Source organism: Macaca nemestrina, chromosome 1 (genome assembly GCF_043159975.1).
Source record: "Macaca nemestrina isolate mMacNem1 chromosome 1, mMacNem.hap1, whole genome shotgun sequence".
Taxonomy (NCBI): domain Eukaryota; kingdom Metazoa; phylum Chordata; class Mammalia; order Primates; family Cercopithecidae; genus Macaca; species Macaca nemestrina.
In genome coordinates, this window is record NC_092125.1 from 115698711 (window position 1) to 115721752 (window position 23042).

The 23042-nt window shown below is 34.4% G+C and overlaps 1 protein-coding gene across 4 annotated transcripts in view; it reads right to left on the reverse strand.

Moving 5' to 3' along the window:
• Window positions 1-23042, reverse strand: part of LOC105479101 (mannosidase alpha class 1A member 2) — a 168703-nt gene that overhangs the window by 116066 nt on the left and 29595 nt on the right. For all 4 annotated transcript variants that reach the window (XM_011736913.3, XM_071092678.1, XM_071092275.1 and 1 more), the window contains exons 2-4: window positions 17365-17620; window positions 14131-14227; window positions 4924-5042 (exon numbers count right to left, since the gene is read on the reverse strand). In XM_011736913.3, the coding sequence (XP_011735215.1) occupies window positions 4924-5042; window positions 14131-14227; window positions 17365-17620 (472 nt within the window). The remainder of the gene's footprint in view (window positions 1-4923; window positions 5043-14130; window positions 14228-17364; window positions 17621-23042) is intronic.

Consider the following 23042-nt stretch of genomic DNA (forward strand, 5'->3'; position numbering starts at 1 on the left):
TATAGTCTCTATGTTTGTATTTAAATATTGATATAGATATTGCTAGAAATATTCTAACACATGGAAAGAAAAGTAGAAGTGGCAAGAGAACATGATCAAAGAATCTACAGAAGATATACAACTAACATAAAAACATTCATAGTTAATTTTAATAAAAATTAAAAGGAAACTGTATTAAAGTCTTTCCAACATTCATAGGCAGGCACATCATCTGCTAACATATTTCTCCAGTATAGAATTTTTACAATCTAATGTAATTTTTTAATAACAAGATCGTCATTCCATCTCACCCTGAAAGCAAACTGTTTAATATTACTTCATATATTCCCAACATCTAACATACTACAGGGCACACAGTAGACATTCACTAAATATGAGGAAGGAAAAAAGGGTGGAAGGGCCTCCATCCCTCACCAGAATAGCAACAATAACATTCCAACCAGTCCTTGCTTTAATACTTACCCTCCTCCCCTACCCTCTATTCAGCATACTATAGTTAAAATGAGCCTTTTAAATCTTACATCAGTTTAGGTCACTGCTCTGTGCAAACCCTTACAATGCCTTCACATTATATTTAGAGTAAAATGACCAATAAGATCCAATATGCTCAGATCCCCTACAACGTCTGACATCTGTCATACTAATATCCCTTGGATTCATTTAACTATATGGGTCTACTTGTTGAACCCAGAATTGTTAAACTTGAGACTCCTATGTCAGTCTTTAGTTACCCTCTTATCTGGATGCTTTCCTTTCACATAACTGAATAAATCACTCTCACTTCCTACAGGTCTCTGAATAAATGTCACCTTATCAGAAATTTTTTCTGACCATCTAATATAAAATATTAATACCAATTGCCTTGCATCATTTCCCTAATTAACACATCATCATCTAACTATATAATCACATGGTAATAAAATAGTTTCATTTGTAAAATGATCTTCCTTCACTACAGAAACAAAAGGTATGAGAAATTCTAGAGGGACAGAAGGGAAAAATGGATAGAGACATTTTTGAAAGAAGTAATAACTGAGAATCTACTAAACTTGATGAAAACATAAGTCTTCAGATTGATGAAACATTATGAATCCTTTAAAGGATAACCCACACATAGATGTATGGTAATAGAATTATAGAACAACAAAGTGAAAAATAAAATATTAAAACAAGGCAAAAAATAGATTGCCTTTTTAAAATTAGACTGAAAACACACTTTGCAATAGTATAACAGAAGCAGGAAAGACAAGGGAACTGTACTTCTATTCTCACTTTTAATATCTATTAAGACAGAGCTGTACATCCACATGTCTCCCCTTGGGTCTCTTCTCAGAAGTGTCACTGTAACAAAGAGTTCTTCCATGACCACCCCATGTAAAATACTAATAGCAGTACCTCACCACTTACACCAATCCTACCTACTCTTCTTTATTACTCTCCACAGCACTTATCATCACCATCTGATGTACTATATAAAACTTGTTTACTGTTTTGCTCCCGACACTAGAACACAAACACAAAAAAGAGATAAAACTCGGCTTTGTTGATTACTGTATCCACAGAATCTAGAACAGTGCCTATTGCATTTGATAAATGTGTGCATTTATTTATCTATTACTTAATTTGGAAGTTTAAAATACAACTTGGGATCAACTAGACAACAATGACACATAAAACAAAAGGGGGATGAGTTAAGTTAAAACATTCTAAAAACCCTTATATGCTTCAGAAGGAGGATCTTACTCTATTGCCCAGACTAGAGTACAGTAGCATGATCATGGCTCCCTGTAGCCTCAACCTCCTGGGCTCAAGCAATCCTCCCTCCTCAGCCTCCCAAGTAGCTGGGACTTATTTTCTGTAGAGTTTAGGTCTCACTATGTTGCCCAGGATGGGTTCAAGTAATCCTCCTGCCTCAGCCTCCCAAAGTGCTGGGATTACAGACATGAGCTACAATGTCTGATCTGAAATTGATTAATTTCAAATACATATATATATATTTATCTGCCTGCTTAGGGTTACCCTTAAAGTTTATATATACTTATATATACTATACTTTGTTAAGAGAATGTGTGTGTGCACATGCCTACTTTGGAGTTACCCTTAAAGTTTGAACATATATATTGTTTATTGTTTTGCTCCTAACACCAGAGCACAAGCACAAAAAAGAGATAAAACTTAGTTTTAATATATTTTATAAATATATATATGTGTGTATATATACATATATGTATATATATTTAAACTTCAAGGATATCTCCAAAGTCAATAGAAATGGAAGGTATAATGTTAAACTAGTAGAGGGAAAAAGAGAGATGATGAAATTTAATCCAAAATAAGGAAAACAAACTAAAAGCAAATGAAAAGTACAATCATAACATAGGTAGCAAAACAAAGACGAAAGACCTAACTCCAAGTATGTTATCATAAATGTAAATATATCAAACTTAATAGTTAAAAAGACTCTAAGATTGGATAAAAATAACAAAACCCAAATACATACTATATGCAAAATAAACAGCTAAAACATAATGACATCAAAAGGTTGAAAGAAAGGAACAAAAAGTGACAGTGTTGATGATTAAACTACTTCTCTCAGATTCAAATCCATTCTTCTATACTCTACTTTGATATATGGGATTTGGAACTACGCAAATGCATTTCATTTAGCAGCTGGCTCCCTTTTAGACACTAACAATAGGAGGCTCTAAAAAGACAATACAAGACTGGAGGAAGAAGAGTCTTATTCCCTCCTGTTTACTTCTAGTTTGTGATAGTGTCACACCAGCCAGGGTTCACCCTGGCAGTGGCAACTGGTTAGAGTACCCTATCACACATACAGACACACAATCCCCAAATCAGCCTCATGGTTTCCTTTACAGATATCAAGCTCTTGGCTAGATGTCTCCTCCTCAGAGTTCTGAGTCCCAGCTCTGACACAGTCTTCCTAAGGTACCAGTAACACCTGGGCAGCACAGGTACTAGTTCTACAGAGCCCAAGCTACTGCATTTTAATGATCCCAACCAACCTCTTCCCATTGTTCTTATAGCCCCCACAGGTGGCAGCTGTTTCCTGTTTCCTAGAGTTAAAACACCTCTGGTGATACCACAATGCTCTCTTTTTGCCTTTCTGGTTCCCCATTAGTTGGATAACAATTCTAAACCTTAAATCCTCTAGTTCAAATAAATGGTATAGTTCTGGTTCCTGATTGAACCCTGACTGATAACAATTATACACAAGGAAATTATTAGCCATAATAAAGCTGCCCTGTCAATGAATGGGAGTATTGCACATATGCTAATTCTCCCCAAATTAATCTGTAAATTAAATGCAATCCTCATCAAAATTTCCACATAGTTTTCCAGAACTCGAAAGAACAAAAAGCTGAGAACTAAGATAATTTCTGCAGAGAACAAGATCAGATACCAAGATTCAGATACAGACATCAAGCTTCTTATAAAAAAAAAAATTGTAGTTAAGACAATTTAGTATTGATATATGGGATAAATAAAAAAGCCAAAGTTAAAGAATCAACTATAACATGACTAATATATGACTAATGTGGCATATACAAATAGCAGGGAAATAAATGGTACTAGGATCAACTAATAGTGGCCTATTTCACCCTACATTTAAAAAAAAAATCAATTCCATTTGGATTAAAGACTAAAAGCAAAACTTTAAAACCTTCAGAATAAAATATAAGAAAATATATTCATGATCTAGGAGTATGGCTTTCTTAAAGAAGATACAAAAAACACAATCTGTTGTATAAAGGCTACATAGCTACACAGAAAAAAAAAAAAAAAAAAAGACTACATTTCTCAGCTTTCCTTTGGAGTTAGTTGAGGCCGTATTAGTAAACTCTACAAGCAAAACCGGGGGAGACTACCTCCTGAGAAGTCTTCTTAAAGAACAGTCACATATCTTTCTGTCTACTGGATAAAATGCCTGGATCTTTAGGAACCATGTTATACCATGAGGTCTAAGATCTACACTGAAGGCAACAGAACAACAAGACAAATGATCCTAGATCCTCGACGATCAAGGAGCCACCCAAACCAGCCCTGAAATGCTTATCTCTGTACTTGATTTACATGAAAAAATAAATATCTATCTTGTTTAAGGTATTTTATATTAGGTTTTCTGCCACTCACCATCAAACCTAAACTTAACTGATAATAAAATTTGTTCTCATTGAGATATGTCCAAATGCCACAGTAAAATAAAGGAAAGTAAACCATTTTTGTCTAGTTAGCACCAAGAAAGGCATCAGAGAAGGAATAATTATGGACTTATATCACAATTTAAATAATGAAGAGTCTGTCAGAGAGAAGTACATAAAGAAGTAGTCAAAAGGAAAAGCAAGCACAAATATCACAAAAGATGTGACTATGACAAAACAAAACAGTCCACACATCTTTTAGGTGAAGACTGGTGATAATAATTGCCACCATTTACTGAGCACTTAATATGTACCAGATTATCTCAAATAATCCTCACAATACTATAATGGAATAGTAATTTTATGACAGGTTTAGAAAGATAAGGAACTTTCTCAAGTCGCACGACTAGAATGCAACTGTGCTGGGCGTGTGATTAACAACTATGCCAAACCTAAGCAGTACCACTTAACCATGCTAAAGTGCCAGAAGAATGGGTGTAGGCCTAACTATGAAAACTCATCGGAGCTGTGCTAATCACTAAACTTTAAAATATATATATATATATTTTTTTTTTTTCCATTCATGAGAGCTCAACCCTCATGACCTAATCACCTCCCAAAGTCCCCATCTTCTAGTACCATCACATTAGTGATTAGGTTTCAACATATGAATAAGAAAGCACAAATATTCAGACAATAGCAGTTAGATATTGTCTTTTCATGGTCAATCTAAGAGATCAGTTATCAATCATACACTCACCACACTGAAATCAAGGTTGTCTTCAATCCATCTTTGCCCATCTAGGAATTCAGCATGAAGTCCCATGATATAAAGGGTATCCAAAGCATCTACTATGGTAGCACCCATTTGTGAACTTCCTATATTTGGGAGAAAAAAATTATCATTAAAAAGATCACTTTACACTCCTGTTCTCTTTGGGGGAAAAAAAAAGATTCCCTTCACATTCAGTGTATTTTAATTTCTTATACATAAAAGTAAACTAAAGTAAGAGTACAAGGACTAAAAATTTAGAATACCCAATATTGTTCACTTTTACATTAGAAATTATATGTATATTAGAAAATATACATAGTTTAATATATTTTACTAAAAAAAGTACTTTAGTAAAAATAGGAAGATAAAAGAAAACTAAAAGCATACTTTTCCTTAATTTTCTGCCTGGTCAGAATATGAGATATCTGTATACTTAACCAAGAAAGGGGAAAAAAAAAGAGGATTAATTCAAGAAAAGGGGAGAGTAGTTCACGATGACAAAGCTAAATAATAAGACAACCGTGTCCTTCTGCTCTGGTCCAAATTCATAGGACAAACAAAAAATATATTTTAAAATAATAATAAATGTACAACAGGGCTGGATAACCACAGTGGGAAAAAAAACTTAACAATCCTTAACAATCAACAAGCAGGTAGATCATACTGAAAAAAGGAAACCATCAAACAACATGAGTAGAGAAAATCAAAATAATACAATGTATCCACTTTTAAGAAAGAGATTATCCTCATCATTAAAAAAAAAAAAAGTTCCAAGGGGAAGAAAGCAAGAGAGAAAGGGAGGAAGAGAGTCGGAAGAATTCACTCAAAACCAGCCTAACTGATAATGAAAACATAAGGGAAGAAAACAGGCCAATCTTACTAATGAATGTAACTGTACAAATCCTAAATAAAATAGTAGCAAAGCTAGGTTTGTTTTGCTCCTAATAGAGTAAAAAATCTAGTAGTACAGCAAAAAAATAAATATCAAGGAGGAGATGGGTTCTCCCCAATCCCATAAATGCAATTATTATTTCTGTCCTATAAAAATTCAAACAATCCACACAGCTTACTGCCTGCATTAACATGGCTTTACTATTACATTGTCTTCAACAAGGTGAATTTACTGTTCCAGGAGCTCTTGCCCAGAAAGCTAAAAGTTGCCAAAAAAAATTTATTGTTCATTCCAAGAACTTCCTGAAAGACCCATCAACTCTTCAACAGAAAGTACCAAATGATGATTTATACCCCAAACTTTGAAAGGCTACGACTCCAGTGAGGTAGTGATCTCCTTACCAAAGTAATAATTAACAGCTTTGTCTTATCAACAGGTTTTCCTGGTGACATTTTCAGAGCCAGCATTCAACATTACTTAGTTCACATTTTCCATTTACTATTCTCTTCTTTTCTTTCTTTTTCCATTCCTCCTTCTACTGCGTAGAAATTGTTTTCTTCCAATGATTTAAAGCTACATAAATTTGTTCTTATGATGGTTGTCCTTAATTTACGTGCCATTTTCTTGTTCATGTGTTCCTAATAATTTCTTCAACTTATCAATACATCTATCTTCTCTTAGCTAACAAGACAAGTACTCCAACACACTCTGATAAATTCCTTGGTCTTCTCCCTGCTCAGTTCCCTTCATGTTGATATTATCTAGAAAGTCAATTATGTGTTATTACATCCCTCGGCTTTTTATTGCGATAAAAATGGTATCAAGCCATTTAATCACTCATATATCTCTATCTCTTGCATAACTTCTTGAATATGTATCTCTTTTAATTTTAGCATTTCATCCAAAACATTTACCAAACTTATTTTAAATCCTTGAGACTACTGTTTGTGTCCTTATTTTAATGTTTGTAGATAGTTCTGCTCCTTCAGTTATCTAGTTATTTATTTAGTTCTCTAAGTACATATTTCTCTAAGGTATTGACTATTCTGGAGTGGAAAAAGGCCTGACCCACCTATTCTGTACCAGTCTTGGTTAGTTCCACAAGGTGCCATGTGCTAAAGGGCTCAAGGAAGAAAAGTATAAAATTGAAATTACTGGCTATTATCATGATTGTTTACCTGGACAAGTCAAGATTTGAACAGGAAAAAATGAAAAAGCCTAACACTATTCTTGGGTCAAAGAAGCAGCAAAACATGGCATCGCAGAATATATAAAACATCATAAAAATTTAGTATGAGAGCATGGGAATCAACTAAAGCAGTTCTCACAAAAAAACTTAAAATATTTATACTAGTTAATAAGAACAAATGAAAATAACCGAATTTAATATTCTAAGAAAGAAAAAACAAATTTGAGCAAAATAACACAAGAATGAGAAAAACTAAAGGCAGAAATGGATGAATTAGAAATGAAGAAAATTATTGAAATAATAAATTCAAGAAATGGTTCCATGAAGAACCATACAACGAATCTACCATTAACCTCATTTTTAAAAGGTAGACAAAACACAAAGTAATAAATAAAAATGCAGCAACAGACAAGCACAGAGAAAATTTTTTAAAATTATAAAAGACCCGTTTTATTCATATATTCACAATAAATTTGATCTTTCTCAAGAAATACTATTTTTGACTTATGAAAGAAGAAACAGAAAATCTAAACAAACAGACTGAAAAACAGATGAAATAAGTTTTTAAAGAGCTACCCGCTATCAAAATACCATACTCTGGAAGTTTCATAGAAAGAATACTACTTTAATTTTAAGGATAACTCCTATTCTATACAAACTTTTATACAACATAGGGAAAAAGATCTTAAAATTCAATTTGTAAATTCTGTATATCGATGAAAAAAATCGAATTTACTAAGAAACATACAACTACACCTGATCTCATTTGTGAACACCAAGGAAATATTTAGGAGTGGAATTGCTAGGCTATACATTAAGTTTATAAGAAACTGATGAACTGCTTTCCACAGTGTACCATTTTACACTCCCAGTACAATGTATAACAGTTACAGTTGCTCTAGCATCCTTGTCAATATTTGGTATTGTTGATCTTCAAATTTTAGACATGTTAATGGGTGTGTAGAAATATTCTATTGTGGTGTTAATTTTACTTTCCCTGCTTATTGATGTGCTTATTGGCTATTCATATACCTCATTGGGTGGGGAAGTATTTATATATTCTGGATACATCCTTATGTGTGTATTTCAAATATCTTCTCCAAGTCTGTGGTTTGTCTTTCCAATTTCCTGATGTCTTTGGGGAGCAGAAATCTTCAGTTTTCATTAAGTCCAATTTACCCACATTTTTCTTTTATACTTGATGCTTTTTGTATTCTAAAAAAATCCTTGCTAACCTCAAAGTCACAAAGATGTTCTCAAGTGTTTTCTACTGAAAGTTTTTTACTTTTAGCTTTTATATTTAGCTCTGTGATCCATTTTTGTACACAATGTTGAAAGAAGAGGCAAAGTTCATTATTTCCCCATACAAATATACAGTTGACCCAGCACCATGTGTTGGAAAGGCTATCCTTTTAATCACTGAATTGCCTCAGCATCTTTGTTGAAAATCAATTAACCATGTATGTGCACTTCTATTTCTATTCTTTTCCACAAATCTCTATGCCCATCCTTATGCTAAAACCAAGCTGTCCTCAATTGTAGCTTTACTGTAAATTATAAAATCAGGTAGTGCAAATCCTTCAACCTTGTTTTTTTTAAAAAAAATTACTTGACTATTCTAAGTGCTTTGTATTTTCACAGATTTTAGAATCAACTTACCAATTTCTACAGAAAAGTCTAGTGTCATTTTGATTGGACTGCTCTAAATTTAAACATAAATTTAGAAAGAATTAACATCCCAATAATATTGAGCATTCAAATTCACGAACATGGCACTGCTCTCCATTAAGTCCTTTTAAATTTCTCTCAAAAACAACATAAAGTTTTCAGTATACAGATTCTGTACATAGTTCATCAAATTTATACACATATAGTTCATATTTCTTGATACTACTGCAAATAACTTTATTTTTTAAACTGCATTTATAATTGTTTGTTGCAAGTATACCAATACATATAATTGGTTTTGCATATTAAACTTGTATCCTATAACATTACTAAATTTGTTTATTCTAGTACCTTTTTTTTTTGGTACATTCCCTAGGATTCTCTCTATGGGCAATTATGTTGACTAAAAATGTAAAGATAGTTTTACTTCTTCATTTCCAATATTTATTCTTTTTTTTTTTTTCTTTCTCTTTTTTCTGCCTTAGTGCACTGGCTAGGATCTCCAGTACAATGTTACATAAAAGTGAGAGAGTAGACACCTTTGCCTAGCTTGCAATCTTAGGGGAAAGCATATAGTCTTTCAATATTAAGTACGTGGGGTATATTTTGCATTTTTTGCTTATTGTTGTTGTTTTGAAATTTTCTTTATCAAGTTAAAGAAATCCCCTTTCTAATTTAGTGTGCTGACAGTTTTTATCATGGATGGTTGTTAAATGTTATTAAATGCTTTTTCTCTGACTCCTGGGATAATCCTATGATTTTTCTCTTTTATTATTCTGATATCTTAAACTACACTAACTAATTTCCAAATGTAAAACCTACCATGTATCTCTATGATAAACTCCACTTAGTCATAACATAATATACACTCAGCCTTCAGTATTCACCAGTTCCATATCCACAGATTCAACCAACAGTAGATGGAAAATATTTGGGGAAAATAATTTTTTAAATAACAATACAGCAATTTTTAAAAACCAAAAATTTTAAGATACAGTATAACAACTATTTCTATTGTATTAGGTATTCTAAGTAATCTAGAGATAATTTTAAATATATGAGAGAATATGCTTAGGTTAAATGCAAATATTATATACTATTTTATACAAGGGACTTGGGCATCTGTGGATTTTGGTATTCTCTGGGGTCCTGAAACCAATCCTCCATGGACACCAAAGGACAACTCTATTACTCAATAAGATTTACTAAAATTTAGTTAAATATTCTTGCATCTATGTTCATAAGGGATACTGCTCTACGGTTTCCTTTTCTTATAAATACCTTTGTCTAGTTTTGATACTAGGGCTTTAGTGGTGCTCCTAAGAATGCGTCATCCTTAATGGACAAACACCTGACAAGAGTACCTCAAATTACATGAAGCAAAAGTTGGCAGAACTGAAAGAAGTCCAAAATAAGAGTTGAAGACTTCAACATCCCTCTCTCAGTAACTGACAGAACGAGGCAGAAAATCAACTAAGATAGAGACAGCCTAAACAACCCCATTAACCAATGGGATCTAACTGACATCAACAGACCATTCCACACAAGAACAGCAGAATATACACATACCATTCTTTCTAAGCACAAATGAAAAATTCACCAAGACAAACCTCTGTCAGAAAGCAAACCAAAAGTAATTTAAAAGAATTAAACTTATGTGAAGTACATTCTCTGATCCTAACAGAATTAAAACGAGAAATCTGTAACAGGAGGATTTTTTAAAACTCTAAATACTTCAACTTACTCAAGGAAAATTTTAAAACACTGAATTGAATGAAAATGAAAATATATCAAAACCTCAAGAATGCAGCAAAAGCAGCAGTTAGAAAGTTTACAGTAATAAATACATTAGAGAAGAGGATCTCTGGTCAATAATCTAGGCTTCTACTTCACGACACTAGAAAAACAAGAGCAAAATGAACCCATATCACGCAAAAGAAGAAAACAATAAAGAGTAGAAATCAAAGAAATGAAAACACAAACAAAATATTACAAAGATCAATGAACCCAAAAGTTGTTTCCTTGAAAAGATCGATAAAATTAATAAACTTCTAGCAGGACAAGAGAGGAGACAAAACATAAATCACTAATATTAGAAATGAAAGGGGATTATTATTACTACAGCTGCCACAGACATTCAAATGACAAGGCAATACTCCAAACAATTCTATGCATAAAAAATCAATAACTTAGATAAAACCAGACTAATTACTCAAAAACGACAAATTACCAAAATACACCCAAAATGAAACAGATAAACTGAATGGTCCTTACTATTAGAGACATTAAGTTTGTAGTTTAAAAACCTTCAAGAAAAAAAAAAAAGTTCCAGATGCAAGTGGTTTCTTCAGCTACATATACCAAACATTTAAGAAAAAAATAAAACCAATGCTAAACAATCTCATCCAGAAAACTGAAAAGCAGAAAACACTTCCCAAATCATTTTGAGTCCAGCATTACTCTGATACCAAAACAAGACAAAGATAATTTAAGTACAGAACAATATCTCTTATTAATATAAAAGCAACAATCTTCAACAAAATATGTACAAATCAAAACACCTTAAGTCAGAAATAACAAAAGTAACTTATTTACATATAAATACACACACATACACACACACACACACACACACACACCCCTGGAAAATAAAATGTACCCTTCAAAAAGCATTGCAAAATCAAAGAATACTCTTTTTCCAAATTAAAATAATTTATTCTTCATGCAAAAAGACCTATCCTTAATAAGACTTTCTGTTTTCCAGAACATCTAAATAGAATTCATTCTGCATTTTTTTTTTTTAAGAGAAAGGGTTTTGCTATGTTGCCAAGGTTAGGGCACAGTGGCTATTCACAGGCATCATGATCATGGTGCCCTGTAGCCTTGGTCTCCTGGCCCCAGGCGATCCTCCTATCTCAACCTCCAGTAGAGCTGGGACTCCGTGCCACTGCACCCAGCCATTCTATTAATCACTGTTAGAATAATTAGTATCAGTGCTTACATCCAGCAACATTTCCCTCTCCCCTCTCCTGGCTCCAGAGCCAGGCCCTAACTAAGCAAAACAAAAAGAACATGTCCCATCCTCCTAAGTACAGCATTTGGTTCAACAGTGGGCACAAGACCTAATCAGAAACAATAAGAAACAGTGAGTATTTCGATTATATTTCTAAGACATCCAAGTGCTCTCTTCTTTACAGTGTTCTCTTTCCTACAGATGTGGTAGTATGAAGATACGAAGCTTCAAACTGCTGCAGACATCCTGCTAAGAAACCAGCTTGATTATATTAACAAACAGGAAAACAGAAAAGATAAAGTAAAAAAGCTCAGATAGAATCAGATATACACCAGGAACTCATTCAGCAAGTTTCCTTTTTAGTTTAAGCCATTTTGCAATGGATTTTCTGTTATCTGCACGTAAAGAGGACTCTGATGCCAAGAACTAACTAGACAGAAATCAGAGGAGCCCCTATCTCAGTTACCATAGAAAAGAATTGTTTAACAATCGAGGGTAACAAAAAGGGGCGTGTTTTAAGTTAATGTTTTCCCTAAAATCTAGAATATTGCAAGCAAAGGTTCCGTATCCACCTATATATTCCTATTCTGTAAAGGCGTACTAAATTTGGGATGTCAAATGAGACACTGAGAACTACTTAACCACCCTTCTCTTAGACTTTTACTGTTTTTTAAAAAAAGAAAAAATCAAAAAATATATTTAAAAAAAAAACCTCAAATTGTACTTACTGGTAAGAATTTGAGATAGGGACAACAGAAACAGAGAAAGTAGGAAACAAAGTATTAAACTATAAAAAATAATCCTTTAACAAACTAACTGCATAGCTACAAACACGAGACAAAACATAATAATGATCTATTCCTATGTAGCTTATCTGGCCAGAAAAGTAACTGTAACCACTCAAAAATTTAATAAAAAATAAGCAGCACCTAATTTTGACTACTGAAAATTCTGCAGATTTTCTTTTTCTACCATTTCACTATAATTTTCTTCTCACAATAGATGTTTCCCAAGTGTCAAATTAATTTTCTTCTATCTTTAAAGTTTACTAAAGCAGCAGTATTTATTTGGTAAACAGATAGGACCAGTATCTATTTGATAAATATTAATACATTAGATGTTCTGAGAAATATCATTTGAAAAAAGTAAAAAATTAACATCCAATTTTTATTTTCAACACATTTTTATATTTCAATCTTTTTAAAAGGCTCACAATTTACCATTGAGTTTAACATAAAAGAAAGTTACTCGAAGGGAGGTTCTAATTTTAACTGACTATTAAATTTAATGTCTTTATTGCACTAACGCCTCATACTGTGACATCCACAAAGCAGTAAGAACTTTCCAGTCCAAAACTTTGCTAAGAAAATATACTTTATTTCATTACATGATGGCTGATAAATTAAATATCATATTATGAAGTCTCTGGTAGTCACTGATTACCCAGAAGAAACTTTTTTCCTTTACTCCTCTACCACAACATCTTCCAAACCCAACAGAAATTATTTTTTAAGACATTTTCTTTTTTGACCAAAAACAAGCAACAATGAACAAATTATAAGAAAAGTCACAGCATTAGAAAAATCCTTCCCTAGTGTCAAAAAGAAAATTGCTGTTATTTGAATTACTGTGATGGTTTACTACAGGTAATAAAGAGAATCAGACTGCATATAACTAGTTTGTGTCTTTTTAGCCCATTAAAATTTTCTTGCCTTCATCTATCACTACTTAAAAGACAATCATCAAGTCACATCAAGAAGCATTTAAAATGAGGGAAAGGAGTGAAGACTACAAAGAGTAGCTTAACAATTCTCAAGACTTACCTCAGGGTTTAGTAAAAGTTGTTAAATCAGTTGAGTAAGTTAAACTGGGAAGTTTTATAAGTGAACTGAGCTCAAGGAAAATAGGATGAACAAACTCAAGATGAACACAGCGCTTCCCCAAACCTCCATTCACAGAATACATTGTTAATTTTTCCTTAGGAACTGTGAACCCACTGAATTCAGTAACCCAATCACCCTGGGTAGGTCACTTTTTAAAAAAATGTACATAGAACTACAAGAATTTCCTATCCTTCCCCTCTTCCTCTGTAACATGAATATCAGAATAGGTATTGTGTTGAAGAAAAAAATGACAAGTAGGTGCCTACCTTTCCTGACACTAAAGAAAAAAAATGCCAAAAAAAAGCTTTTAAATACTCACATAAATGACTAAAGCATCCATATGTAAATGGAAAATCTACCACATATATGTGTACTCGAAAGCAACTGGAACTTAATCGTGACTGACACTTGCAAAAATCATACATGTTTCTTCAAATTATAGTTCCACAGAAATACTCAGATTTTAGAAAGTACTTTGAAAAGTTACATCTTGTTTTAAAAGATGGAAGTAGAAAATGGAAATAGTAATTAGAAAAAGTAAACTTACCAAATATGTTAGGGGAGTGTCCTTTCCTTGCAATAGGTCTGAGTTCATTATGTCCCCACCCATATGTCCTATAGTTATCCCAAGCATGTTTCATCATCTGAAGAGAGAAAAATTATAATCCATCAAGTTAAATTTTTCACAAACTGTTTTTTTATTTCATATAATTTTGGGTTCTATTACTATATCCTTGCCCATTCTTCTAGATCTACATTAGTATATTATTCAATTAACATTTGTATCAGTATGAAAACATACATAACTATGTTTAATATCATCTATATGACAGGAAAAAATGGGTATAATAGACAAGTCCTCTTTCTTCATGAGGTACATATCTGTTTGGCATTCTTTCCTTTTGAGAAATGTTAGTTTTTTTGGGAACAGCTCCCTTTCCTCACGTATGACAGAGCTGTCAATCAAGAGGCTCTGCTTCTACCATCAATTAACTCAGTCTAGCTAGAAAACCCCTTATCCTTAGACCAGAGATGAACAAACTAACTCTGCTGTTACAGCACAAAAGCAGTCCCAGATAATATGTAAGTAAATGGACATGGTTGTATTCAAATTAAAATTTATTTTTATTTATTTTTGTTTTGTTTGAGATGGAGTCTTGCTCTGTCACCCAGGCTGGAATTCAGTGATGCAAGCTCAGCTCACTGCAAGCTCCACCTCCCGGGTTCACACCATTCTCCTGCCTCAGCCTCCTGGGACTACAGGCGCCCGCCACCACGCCCAGCTAATTTTTTTGTTATTTTTAGTAGAGACGGGGTTTCACCGTGTTAGCCAGAATGGTCTCGAACTCCTGACCTCGTGACCTGCCCGCCTTGGCCTCCCAAAGTGCTGGGATTACAGGCGTGAGGCACCGCGCCCAGCCTAAATTTTATTTTTAAAACAGCAAGCAGAATTTGGCCCACAGGTTGTAGCCGTCAACCCCTGCCCTAGACAAAGTGAGTGGATACATGTGATTCAAGTAGGAACAATCAAGTTCTTTTTACACATTGTTATAGACACCAGGAGATAGAGGGACTTTTTTATTCTGCAATATCATGATCTGCGTAATATATAAACCTAGAGCTGATAATGGCTCTCTGCCAACATGGAGAAACTAGCAAAAGGAAAGAGAGACAGATGCTTAATACTCACAATAATATCTACAGGCTTGGATTCAGCCAAACTCGAAGCCCTTGTTTAGAGCCATTAAACCAATAAATACTATTTGTATTACTTAGTTTAAGCTGAGTGTTTTACAACCCAAGGAGTTCTGAGCTACACAATAGCAGAGTATTTAATTATATATCAGATGAATTATATAATAGTAGACTGTGGTGTACCAAAAATCTATTCATTTAACAGCATACTATTCATTAAACATTTCCCAACTTGCTTTATGCAGCCAGCATTAATCAGACACCAAAATCAGCAAAGATATTACAAGAAAACTCAAGACCAATGTATCTCAAGAACACAGATGCAAAATTCCCTAACAAAAATTAGCGACATCTAAGAAGGATACTATACCATAACAAAGTGGAGTTTAACCCAGGAATATAAGACTAATTTAACATCCAAAAACCAATGTAATTTACCATGTTAACAGAATAAAGGGAAAAAAAATCATACAGTCATCTAGAGACAAATGAAGACAATGCATCTAACAAAATTCAACACTCATTCATGATAAAACTCTCAGTAAACTAGAACTACAAGGAGACATCCTCAACCTAATAAACAGCATCTTTTAAAAACCTACAGTTGACACAACATAGTTAATGGCAAAAGACTAGATGCTTAACCCCTGAAGTTGGGAATAAACCTAGTATGTCCATTCTCACCACTTATTTTCAACAATGTATTAGAACTCCTAGCCACTGCAGTACGACAAGAAAAAAGAAAGGTATAAAAATCAAGAAGGAAAAAGGAAAAGTACCTCTTTAAAGAAGACATGACTATGTATAAGAAAAATCACAAGCAATCTACAAAAAAGCTGTAAGAATAAATAAATAATTTATTTCAGTAAAATAACAGGATAAAAGTTCAGCAAACTAAAACATATTTCTATATGCTGAGTTCTGTGAGTACTTCTGGGGAATCACTGAACCTGAGGATCATCTGGGGGTCCCCTGAACATACATGGTTATCCACCTGAATTATTACGTGTTTGAAAAAAGTATTTCAGTACATTGTAATGACATCTGAAAAAAAGCAAGTCAGGCATCTGAAAAAAAAAATCTATCACTGTCTCTCCCAGCACTGTCTGAAGGAAGTGCCTTAAGTAGTCTATATATAAAACAGACTCTAGACATGAGGTAAAATCAGAGCACAGCTCGATTTCTACTCCATCAAGGTCAAGGTTTTATAATAATTCATAAGGCTGAGCTTAAAACATCTGCTGTACCTTCCATATCCATTACTAGAATATATCCAAATAGATATTTGATTACTTTAACTAAATTTATCTTACTTTATAATAATTAAACTTTCTCAAATATTGTTGGTACAATTACACTCTGATAAAATATTTTTCTTCATAGGCAGTATAATCACAAACTCCAACCAGAATTTTTAGGAGTTCTAATTAACAAAGTTTAACTCAAATATTCGCTAGATGTTTCCCATCTGGTATTCTCTTTACTTTTAAGTAATTACAGAATAACAAATTGAAAGACTTCTGAGGCTAAATAAATTTAAAGAATTTTGAAATCAATTCTTTCCCATTTTTCAATCCATGGAGACTTTTTGGAAGGAATGTGTTTTTAATCTACAGTATAGTTGAGGGGTATCATGACATGTTCCTTAAAAAACTGGAGATACAATGCTAGCTCTTTAGAAGCACGTTTATGAGGGGGTCTACATATTATCTAGCAGAGTCCCTTTGTAACTGAACATTTAAGAAACTGCTTAGACAATGGTAAGTTATATACAGATATATTATTAATAAAATGCTGAATTTCAAAAGATCTCTGGACAAGAATGAGTGGCACTAACCATCTAAACATCGTATCAAAAATATTTTAAGTGCCCAATAATTACATTATAATCAACATTTTAAAAAACAAAAAACAAAAAACAAAAAACAAGAAAGAGTTCTAGTCCTTATTACCAACCTGGAAACTATACTACAACTATGACCCAAGAACAAAAAGATCAAAAACAGGATACCATAGATTATATACATTTGTTTATATCCAAATACAAATCCATAAACACTCCATATCACAAAACTCAGCTTATTACCTCTTTAATTTTTTCCCTTTTCTCTCTTATGTCATTATCTTCTGGGTCTCCACCACTTATTCCTACAAGGTTGGGAATAGGGACTGGTGGCAGTGGCTTGTTCTCTTTTATCTTCATTTCTTGGACTACCTTATTTTTCTCTGTCTGAATTTCTGCTCGAATTTCCTCTCTTGACTTTCTTAATTTTTCTTTTGCTTCTTCCAAGGCCTTCTCATGATCAGCTCGAATTTTATTTCTCAGACGTTCTTCTTCTTCCCTGTGAGAAAAGGAGGAAATAAAACATAAGAGTGAGCCTACTTAAGAATGTCAACCTTTAAATATAAAACATAAAGGTTTCTCCATTAAACCCAGGAACTTGTTTTCTACTTTTGCTATTAAAAGGAAAGAATTATCAGTGAGAGAGATTCAGATGTGGTATGAGAAAGAAGAGGAACCCTGAATGCCTAAGATCAAACTCTCTTTATAATCTCTTTATACAATTTCCATACTAAGAACAGAGATAACAGTAACTTATCCATAGACACTTGCAAAAAATAGACACCAGTGAAAACTAAATGGAGGAGAGAAAATAAAAATAGAATAAGTATCAGAGAAGAGACAAAAATATAAACATAAGGCCAAAGAAAAAGAGGAAAAGATAAGAGAACAGGAAGTTTTTCATTTATATAGTACAGCATATGCTTCTAAAACCTTTAAACTTTCAAAAGTGCATAGATATTATAATGTAACATTCCCAACAGATGTGGGCATGACTACTTAAAACTCTCTTGAACCTTTGTTAAAACCAGATTCCAATTTAGTAGGTCTATATGAAACCCATGAATCTACATAATGAAGAGCTCCTCAGATGATTCTGGTGTGCACACAGGTTTGAAAACCACTACTGCAATGGACACCTACACGGTTTCCTACCCAGCCCCACTTTTGTGAAAGAGAGTTCAATATTCCCTCTATATCTACCCCAATCCACAGGAATGAATACAAGAGTAGTACTTACTGTAAACCATTCTTTTCCAAATCAACCAACCAACGAAGACTACTCTAAGGGTAAACACCTAACCTAACAGTCAATAGGGTCATTTCTCCAGAAATTTAATTCAAACTTTGCAGATGGCTGAACTTATAACATTGCTAGTAAGAATGTAAAATGGTGTAAAATTTTCCACTTTGGAAAAGTTTGTGGTTTTTTTAAAAAAACTAAAGATGTAACTAACATAGAATCCTGCAAATGCACTTCTTGGCATTTATCTCAAAGAAATAAAGACTTGTGATCATTAAAAAAAAAAAAAAAAGAAAGAAAAGCTTTATACAAGCTGGTCACAAAAAGACAAATACTGTATGATTCTACTTGTAGAAGGTATTTAAAGAAGGCAAAACCCTAGAGACAAAAAGTAGAATGGTGGTAGCCAGGGACTAGAGATAGGACAATGAGAAGTTATTGTTTAACGGGTACAGTTTCAGGTTTGCAAGATGAAAAGAGTTCTGGAAATGGATGATGGTGATGGTTGTATAGTAATGCTACTGAACTGTATACGTTAAAATGGTTAAGATGGTAAATTTTATGTTAATTGTATTTTGCCATAATGAAAAAAATGGAGGACAAAGGACTATACACAAATGTTTATAGCGGCTTAATCCACAATAGGCAAAAACTGAAAACAATCCAGATATCCTCCAACAGTAAATGGTTAAACAAAACTGTGGTATGTCCACACTATGGACTACTACTCAGCAATAAAAAGGAGTGAATTGTTTATACACACTCCTTGAATGGATCTCAAAGGCATTCTTACCTGAGTGAAATAAGCCAATTTCAAAAGGTTGTATACTATATAATTCCATTTATATGACATTCTCAAAAAAGAGGGATGGTGAATAGATTAGTGGTAGCCAGGAGTTATGAATGAGGGATGGGCTACCTATAAAGAAATAACACAAGGGAGTTTTTTTTTTTTAATGATAGAATTGTTACATATATAATTATGATGGTAGTTACATGAATAGCACGTGTTAAATCATAAACCTGTATGCCAAAAGAAAAATTCACAATCTAATATTATCTAGTATTAACAATAAAATGTTAAACACTAGAGGAAAAAATGGGTTATTAGCACTGAGAAAGTGCTGATAAAAGAAACGAGAGAGAAAAAGGAGAGGGAGGTGAAGCAGGCTAAACAGTCAGCAACAGAAAAGGTCAATCATCAGTGAGGAAGAATCCATGGGGCCTACAGACAGACTGGATGGATGTAGGAGGAATAGGGCAGGGAACTTAGGCTGGCCCCTGAATGAATCCATGAGAAAATGACATGAGGGCTGATCTGTTCAGGCGACTCAGGCAGACAGGGGCATCATCGTGCTGAATGAAGTCTTAAATAAGATATCCAAGGCAGAAACACCCAAGGGCCTTCCAATCCCAGCCCCACATTTTGCCAACAGAAAAACACTGTGCTACTCACTACCCCTAGAGAACAGATCATAATCCGTCTACGTTAATCAAGTCTTTCCCAGCTGCCCTTGCAGCTAAGGGTAGCCATAAAACCCTATTTCAACCAACGAGAAAAAAGGGAACTACCAGGAATTTTCCTTTATATATTAACAAATGGACAGAGCCAGTTGAGAAAAGGGCCTTTAGCTGCTAAGTCTAAACCTACCCAACCTCCTATTCCTGTCTTCAAACATATTTGTGAAGCCTAAAGCTAAGAGAGCCATCTTGCAATCAAGAGACAATAAGCCAAATGGCCAATAAGTCAAATGGCCAACATGGTTCAGGACAGAAGAGAAAGAGGGAAAGTGCCTGCTATCATGAGTTACCGCCACGGCCCTCAATTGTCCCCAGATTTCAGATTCTACAGAGTAACTATCAGTGGGTACTCTGACATTCCCAGCTGAGAATTTCCCAACTCACCCATTCACTGTGCAAGCATGCACATAGATTCAGAAAAACAGAGGACCTGGAAAAGGGCCCCAAGGAAGAGCAACATCAAATGGGGAAGACTGGCTCTTTCAAGGGGAATTTTCTGTCCCGATGACAAATGGGGAGATTTCCCCAGGAAAACAAGCTTTCCATTTCTATCTCCAAGTACCATGTTATCCCCAAGTTATTGCTACATGGCATGTGGAAGCCCCCAACCATGTTTGCAATAGCTCATATGTTATCACTCGGAAAGCATCTTCACCTACCAGTGAACTTCCATGAACAGGTATTATACACCACTTTCTAGAGCCCACCCTGTGTGGGGCAAGACATACATGCCACAAAACATCCCATATCCCCTCGCAGAGTTTCACCACGCACATGGGCATTTTAAAAGCCCTGAGAAGTTCTGCAATAGAGTTGCCTAACACAACACTTCTTGAACTTACTTAGTCATAGTCCTTCTTCTCTGCATACTCTTTTTAGCATGCAATGGAACCACAATAAGGAGGCTACCGTCATGCCTCACCTAAACTATTGTAATACGCTTCCAATAGTCTTCACACATACACTCTCCAACCACAGCCCCACCCACCCACAAGCTATTCACCATCCATACTATAGACCCAATGTGCTTTCTGAAATTATTCAGACTATGACTCTCTCTCATTTAAAACACTTCATGGCTTCCCTTATCCTAAGGAATTCTATTATATTATGGCCTATTAAGGAATTCTGTAAAATGTACCTTCTATCTATCTCTTAAGCTTCATCTCATACACACTCCTCTACCTCTCTGTTCTACAGCCACACACCTTCTTTCGTTCTTTTTTTGGAAATGGAGTCTCCCTCTGTCACCCAGGTTGGAGTGCAGTGGCACAATCTCAGCTCACTGCAACCCCCGCCTCCCAGGTTCAACAGATTCTCCTGCTTCAGCCTCCCAAGAAGCTGGGGCTACAGGCACATGCTGCCACGCCCGGCTATTTTTTTGTATTTTAGTAGAGACGGGGTTTCACTATGTTGCTCAGGCTGGTCGCGAACTCCTGACCTCAGGTAATCCGCCCGCCTCAGGCTCCCAAAGTGCTGGGATTACAGGCATGAGCCACCACACCCAACTACCTCTTTTCAGTTCTTTTACGCACCATTTTCTTTCCCATCAATAGTCCCGTATGCATGAGGTTTCCTCGCTTAAAACACTCTTACAATTCCTTCTTTACCTTCAAGTCACTGATCAATCATAACTTCTTCAGGTATCTCCTATATTATACAAATCTCCCTAATATACATTCTGATGGCACCATGTATCTTTCCTTCATAGTACTTAACCACATGTGATTCTTTGAGTAATGCCTGTCTCTCCTGATGACTATTAACTCCATTAAGTTCAGAGACTCTATCTGATTTTTGTTCCAATGTATCCCTCAATGCCTATCCAGCACAATACCTGGCATATAATAGGTGTTTAAAAATATTAAAATGCAAATACAGATTCTAAGACCCCATCTGAAATGAATATGATATAGAAAGTCTACAGACCATCATGAGGCTACAAACAGTCAAAAGAGTTGTAAGGCCGGGTGTGGTGGCTCACACCTGTAATCCCAGCAATTTGGGAGGCCAAGGCGGGTGGATCACCTGAGGTCAGGAGTTCGAGACCAGCCTGGCTAACATGGTGAAACCCCGTCTCTATTAAAAATACAAAAATTAGCTGGGCATGCTGGTAGGCGCCTGTAATCCCAGCTACTCAGGAGGCTGGACCAGGAGAATTGCTTGAACCTGGGAGGCAGAGGTGTCACTAAGCTGAGATCGCGCCATGGCACTCCAGCCTGAGCCAACAAAAGCGAAACTCCGTCTCAAAAAAAAAAAAAAAAAAAAAAAAGTTGTAAACAGCAGCTCCGACTACAGGGTAGGCAATAAAAATGAATATTAAATATCAAAATCCATATTAAAATTAATGACATGGGCTATGATGAGACCCCTTAAAAACACTGCCATGTAACAGTTTTCCATTTTCACTTACTATTGCTGTTAACTTCGTGTTAGCATCAGTTGTTCCTCCACAGGTGAAAAGTACATTTGATAGTAACATGTATATGTAAACAATTTACAAATGACATAATTTTTATAATTATTTTTAAAAATAAAAAATTGAGCCCTGTAAATGTTTGCTCTAAAGGAAAGCTCCAGTCATCTTATCCCACTTGTTATTGTTAAGGCAGTCAAACTTTGCTCATTAGAACCTACACTGTTGCAATATTGTGAAGAGCCTTATTCAAACACATTTTGAAAATCTAAATAATCTATAGATTTATTTTTATTTGTCCCTCAAAAAGCACCATTTGCTTAAGAGTTTAGTGAGTAAACTATTTCAGAAGAACCAATATCAACTAGAGGGCAAGAAAGGACTAACCAGACTGGTCCTAAGAGAAACTCCAGAGTTCCAGGAAATTCAATCAGACCTCCTATTAACTGGGTTCCAAGAGGAATCATTTTGCAGTTAGAAAAAAAAGTATACTTAATCCAAAAGTCAGGAGACAAAGATTTTAGTTCCAGCTCTGCCCATGTCTCACCCTACAACCTGGAACAATCACTAAAAAAAAAAAAAAAAAAAAAACAAAAAAACCTCTATGATTAGTACCTTCATCAACACAGTGGAAAACATACACTATTTTGACTATACCACTTTTTGCTAAGTACTTCCTTCTACTTACCTTGGAATCAAGTAAAAAGTAATGTTACATACACATGTAAGTCATTAATAATT